This window comes from Branchiostoma belcheri, unplaced genomic scaffold (assembly GCF_001625305.1).
Source record: "Branchiostoma belcheri isolate BF01 breed outbred unplaced genomic scaffold, Haploidv18h27 scaffold35, whole genome shotgun sequence".
Lineage (NCBI taxonomy): Eukaryota > Metazoa > Chordata > Leptocardii > Amphioxiformes > Branchiostomatidae > Branchiostoma > Branchiostoma belcheri.
In genome coordinates this window covers 264,751-270,802 of record NW_017803965.1, presented here as the reverse complement: position 1 = coordinate 270,802, position 6,052 = coordinate 264,751, and the positions used below count along the sequence as shown (strand labels likewise).

The 6,052-nt window shown below is 39.2% G+C and overlaps 1 protein-coding gene across 1 annotated transcript; it reads left to right on the top strand.

Moving 5' to 3' along the window:
• Nucleotides 1–5,182: 5,182 nt before the first annotated feature.
• Nucleotides 5,183–6,044, top strand: LOC109475749 (histamine N-methyltransferase-like). The gene is made up of 3 exons (XM_019776510.1): nt 5,183–5,350; nt 5,668–5,880; nt 6,012–6,044. Exons 1-3 carry the CDS (start codon nt 5,183–5,185, stop codon nt 6,042–6,044), a joined length of 414 nt encoding a protein of 137 aa, XP_019632069.1.
• Nucleotides 6,045–6,052: the final 8 nt, after the last annotated feature.

The following is a 6,052-nucleotide window of genomic DNA, read 5'->3' as shown; positions in this document are numbered from 1 at the left end:
TGTAAGAAGAAAATTCTACACCCAGAGTAATATATAATTTGGCCAAATAGAGAGATAACATGCCGGGGGAGTTGGACCGCTAGAGTCAGTTTGCCGCACTTGAAACTGTACTCTTTTGGGGACCAACTCCCCCGGCATGTTATCTCCCTATTTGGCCAATTCCTACTCTTTCCAGCCGCCTCCCGAACCTTGGTAGAGTATATGTCCATTGAAGCTTTAGGTCATTCATTGCCACAGGTTTACACCAGCGAGGAAAGTAGTAACTGTATCAGACTATAAATGATTTCCTCTAAAGTGTCCCTCGCAGTGGGCCCTTTGGACACTGACGAAATGGATTTCCAACGACTTTTGTAATTTACTGACTAATGATTTTCGATTTCTGCTTCAAGCTCTGTCGATAACTTCAGTAATTTGTTAGGTTCTCATGAAAGTTAGTTTTGCGAAGAGACTTTAACAGTTAACGTAATTTTACATACAGATTTTCTCATTGCCGATACTGGAATGCCAGGCAACTCGCCAAACTTCAAATAGGTGTTATGGAGTACAACTCAATCGCAGAAAGAATCTATACTGGAAATGGAACTCATAAATACTAACCGTTTTAGCAACTCTTGCAAGCAGCCTGCAATTGAGTAAGCTAAGATGTAGAGAAGTTGGAATACATAAAGCCAAAGACAGATCTACAAATGATTACATTTCTAATTCAAATAGCATTGAACGAACGATGGAATCTACTGTTAGATATCAGTGCTTGCTACGATACATGGACGCATATGTTACAATGGGAAAGCTATAAACCAGCATAGGAAGCTCCAATGTATAGAAAGTTCTTGCAAGCGTATCTGGCTCATCAATTTTGCTGACAGGCTAGACCCTTATCACTAGCAACAGATTGTCCACCAGGTCTTCAGCCAAAGGCACTTTGACGAGATAGATGCACAACTCTTTGGCATTTGAGAGTTCATGTGTTCATGCAGGCGAAACTTAAATTAAGTGACAAGTTTGTTTCAGGTTAAGGGAAATAAGCAGTTTTGGGTATGTATCTCATTTATTTAGTACTGAAATGTATTGTGATAGCAGGGTTGCTATCCAATGATTCACCATATAGAAAATTTCCAAATCTCTTCATTATTTCAGCATAGAGAGAATTGTGGTAGCACATATTAAAGGTGAAAACATAGGATATATGAATAACTTACACTTATCCCCCTACTACACATTAACACGTTTTTTTTTACAGTCAAATACTTTTCAGTACGAAACAAATGGGATAGATAATCAAATCTAAATAAACTTTCAACGATGTTAACGGTTTGGGTATCGGGGATTTGAGTCAACGTTTCTATTTGAGAACTTTTTGGCGCTACGTTTGTGATGTACGATCACAATCAACTTACTCTATGGTAGGAATCAGTCATTTTATTAACATATAGCACAATGTAAATCCCAGTTATCAAACGGTAATTTTCTCAAGCGTATGTACCATATGTGATGACTACTGTTGGAATCCACTGAAAGATAGCTTTCTGTCCCCAGTTACAGATCTACCTCCACATAGAAAATAAATTGCATGCTGCATCATTGTGGTGGTCACCTAAAATGGTCTAAAATTGCAGCACTCCATCATTGTACACAAGAGAATCGTGCTTCAAGGGAAAGACGTGAAAATGACCGTCGTTTGTCTGAGTGTAAATGGGCAGAATGGGAATATCAGTGTTAGCCGACGGGAAGGACAAAAATACAGCAATTAATTCTTGGAAGCGGCGGGTGGCTGTGTTTTTTTTAACGGAGTGGTTCAATGCAAGGCCTACACGACCACTTCTCGGCATTGAACTAGAAATATGAGAAAACATGGCTATGTCAAGAGATGGCGGTGAACGTTGGATTTGAAAGCCTGTAGGTTGTAGGTTGGTGGGAAACACTTGTCAGGGAGGGAATTCCAAAGCTTGGCTGTACGGGGAAAGAAACTGTCACTGTAGAAAGATTTCGAACAAGGAATTTGGACGGTGAAGTTGTGTGAGCTAGTGGAGAACCTAGTGGAACGCTTAAAAGTTCTGAGTGGTGGAACTTCATTGCGTGTTAACGTTAGCTGGCACGATCCTAAAAATCATATTCTGCCATACCAACTTTCGGGACAGATCTGCTGGTAGATAATTTAGTTTAGCAATCAGTCTAAAATAGCATTTACTGTTGTGAGTTGTACGTATTACCTACATACTCATGAATATCCTGTCTAACGTTCCCCCTCCCCCCAAGTCAAGATGATATAAATAAATACTAGAAAAGCAACATTTGCAAAGCAAATGCATAATGTTTACCTTCGGATATGGTCTGCTCTGTTAATTCTTTAATACTCACAATAACACACAAACACATTCACATACATGTGTATCGGTGACAGGAGTCTAAATGCCTACTATGAGATTGCAAGTTTTGCAACATTATGTAACCCAACACCAGTTACTATGGTGACAGACGTCAACAAAAGAGGCCATTGGCCAGGTCAGAGGTTAGTGTTTGGAACAGAAGAAGAAGAAACGGAGGAAAAACCATATGTTTTCCTTCGGTAAACATAAAGATATATAAAAGGGTTTGTAGTCTCATAGTTTTTAGGCAGTGGGTTGTTATACACTTTCCAAGGGCAGGGTATTGGAAGATGGAGCCCATCCCTCTCCTTCCACTGCCTTTTACCTTTACTTTTTAAGTCAGGTATTTACACATAGGTGGAGTCAGGAAAGTCGTTGAAATGCAAAGTGCCTTTGCTAAAGGCACACGGTACGTGACAGGATTCGAACCGAGGACCAAATACCCCGCTGCCAACCCCATAATATGTGCTAAGGCCATGTTGATTTGATTATATGGATGACATCCTCTGGGAACCCCAAAACTGATGCGCGCGTGCGAATAAAAAAAAGTTTTGCAAAAAAAAAGTTGCTTTCACTATAAAATATACGTGGTCGACGTCATGAAGGTTGAACAAATGGCACAGAATATGTTATGGCGAATAATCTACTCTTCGAATTCATTTCTTTACATTTTTGTCTTTTTACCTTTGATTTTGGCATGCTACGACATTGGTATCGTTTCTAAATGTTTTCCTTGCAACTTATGGCATATTTTTGCTCATTTAGCAACTGTTTTGTACGATTTACAGTATGGTTGAAAACTTTTTTTTTTTGGAAACGGTCGAAAATTCATGCGCGCGCGGATGTCATCCATATAATCAAATCAACATGGCCTAATTGCTGCTAAATAAATGCTAAAATGCGCAACGTTTTCTTAGCTCTAGACGTGGGAGATTGGCGCTGTTTTGATATTTATCGTAGAATATCTATGTGTGTCTGGGGCTGATATACGACGCTGCATCTTTTAAACTGAATTGGCCATGGGGCGGAATTGCCTGTCACTGAGGGCATCTTTTACTGAGGGGTTCGCCCCTTTTACATCTTGATGATAACAAAAAAATTCTGATTCTTACTCAAACCTTTATACTGAATACCCAACGATTTACAGTTGCCGAATGATTTATATCGCCGTTAGTCTTGTATATACGAACGCTCATTTGTTGTTTTGTCATTGTCATACCTGTATTTTGTATTCTATGTCAGTGGTGTGATTAATATTAGCTTCGGCTAGAGTTTCCATCTCTGTGTCTTGTACCATGTCTTGTACTTTGTTGTTTCAATAAATAAATAAAAAATTGCCTGTCAAAGACTAGCAAAGACAGAGCATAACCCTGTCATGCTAGTCTTCACTTCAAAAGTAGGAATTGTGAATTAGTAAAGATTTATACAGTTTGGAACTTGCTCACTACTTTGCATGCAAAGCATTTTCGTTCTACGGAAACCTAATCTCTTAGCATCATTTTAATTGGTTGTTTGTGCCGCCTTCCAATCTAAAAAGCTGTTAGGGATCTTCCTAGTTGATGATGACTACCAAATTGGCTGGTTTGTATCTCAGCATGTCGCTTATTGTAATTATGTAGGCTGTGTTGTAATGCATTGGATATGGGTACAACAAACATTGATATATGGATAGAAGTTTTTACTAAGTTTTCAGAGTTAGCTTTTCTACTGTTAGTAATGTTGAATTGGGGAAACTGTCATGCTATTTTGGGTGTAGTTAAAATATTAAAATGTATCTATATGTGTATTGTTGCTGTTATTATCTATCATAATCATCATCATTTAAAAGAAAGATGTCTAAACAAGACTAGTTGGTGATCTATCAATTACAAGAATCTACCTGTACAGTAAATAAGAGTTTGAACTATATTGAAGATGTTACAGTTTTGTAAATGTGAAAGTGACGTGGGCCCTTGTAGCAGTAAATAACATACAGTACTGTCATTGAGATGCTGTAGCTCTACTATTTTGGAAAGAGATGATAACAGAGTACGTCTTTGTTTGGTATAAGGTTCACAGTTTCCTTTCCTAGAACTATCGCAGAGTGGAACTCGCTGTCACCAAGTACAGTAGGGGCATTGTCATTAGATAGCTTTAAACAATGCCTAGAGTTAGACGTTCAAGGGTTAGGTGTAACAAGTCGATCAGTGTAATGTAGCCAGCTGCCGCCGTGCCGCGTGCATGCAAAGTTGGTGTGTTACGCCGAAAGGCGTTTATACCGGCTAGGCCATGTTGATTTGATTATATGGATGACATCCGCGCGCGCATGAATTTTCGGCCGTTTCCAAAATAAAAAGTTTTCAACCTTACTGTAAATCGTACAAAACGGTTGCAAAATGAGCAAAAATATACCGTAAGTTACAAAAAATAAATAAAAACTATACCAATGTCGTAGAATGCCAAAATCAAATGAAAAAAGACGAAATTGTAAAGAAATGAACTTGAAGACTAGATTATTCGCCAAACCATATTCTGTCCCATTTGTTCAACCCTCATGACCACGTCGATTTCATAATGAAAACAACTTTTTTTTTGCAAAACTTTTTTTTTATTCGCACGCGCGCATCAGTTTTGGGGTTCCCGGAGGATGTCATCCATATGATCAAATCAACATGGCCTTACCCAACTTTACTGGCACATGTATTTACTGCCATTGGTAAATCTAAGTTTTCGTGCAGAGATACTTTCATACTTTTCACAACTTGCCGTGATATTTGTATAGAGAATTGATCATTTACTTTTAAGGCTATGTAAACGAGTAATGTATTGGAACTTGAATGTATAACTGCACTGCACTGCACTGTCAGACATCAGAAACATTCTTCTGGTTTTATCATTTTAAAGGCGAGGTGGACAGCGCTATCTTGAGGAAGATCCTGCAAAGGCAAAGCAGCGTGTACAACAGAGTCGTGGAACCGTCAGAAGAGATGATAAAGGGTTTTAAGGTAGGGCTGCGACGTCGCTTAAGTGGCCTCCCATTTGCGATGAGTGCATTTTTTAAGAACACCAATGTCGCCACCAGTCTTGGCTTGATCCATGTCCTTCAAAGGCGTCACCATAGTTTACAAATATCAGACTTTTAAAATTATTATAGCATCCTATCCAAAACGGAAATAAAAAGCACTTTTAAATTTGTTTTTTTTTTTGTATCATGAAGGAATCATGGCTAACATAGTAACTTGAGGTTACAGAATGTTACATAGTCTAAGTTAAAAGGAATGAGCTTTCTGATGAAAAAAATTAATGAAACATAACCCTCTAGGCTCTGGTACAACATGACACGAGCCTGGGTGCAGTGAAGTTTGACTGGCGTCAACAGACAGCGGAGGAGTACTTCTCCAGGTCCGATGGCACGAAGTTCGACCTTGCCCATGCTATTCATGTTCTGTACCATGTGGAGGACCACCACGCCACCTTGCGGAATATGTGGGAACAACTGGCTGAGGGAGGCCACCTGTTGCCTTTCTTCTTACGGGTATGTTGATTCGGCCACTAAGGGGGGGGGGATCCCAGGAACAAACTAACACTTCTAATCGTTGCTTGAATGTTCTAGATGTGCTCATTAACAGTTCTGAGTACTAAGCACATATGTATATTTGCATGCAGACAAAAGAGGCACGGGGGAAACTGGTTCCATGAAGTATGGG

Excerpts from the sequence above, each read along its gene's own strand:
- LOC109475749 (XM_019776510.1), top strand. The coding sequence starts at position 5,183 with ATGTATAACTGCACTGCACTGCACTGTCAGACATCAGAAACATTCTTC. Across the intron at positions 5,351-5,667 it reads AGATGATAAAGGGTTTTAAG|GCTCTGGTACAACATGACAC; the intron begins GTAGGGCTGCGA and ends ATAACCCTCTAG. Across the intron at positions 5,881-6,011 it reads TGTTGCCTTTCTTCTTACGG|ACAAAAGAGGCACGGGGGAA; the intron begins GTATGTTGATTC and ends ATTTGCATGCAG.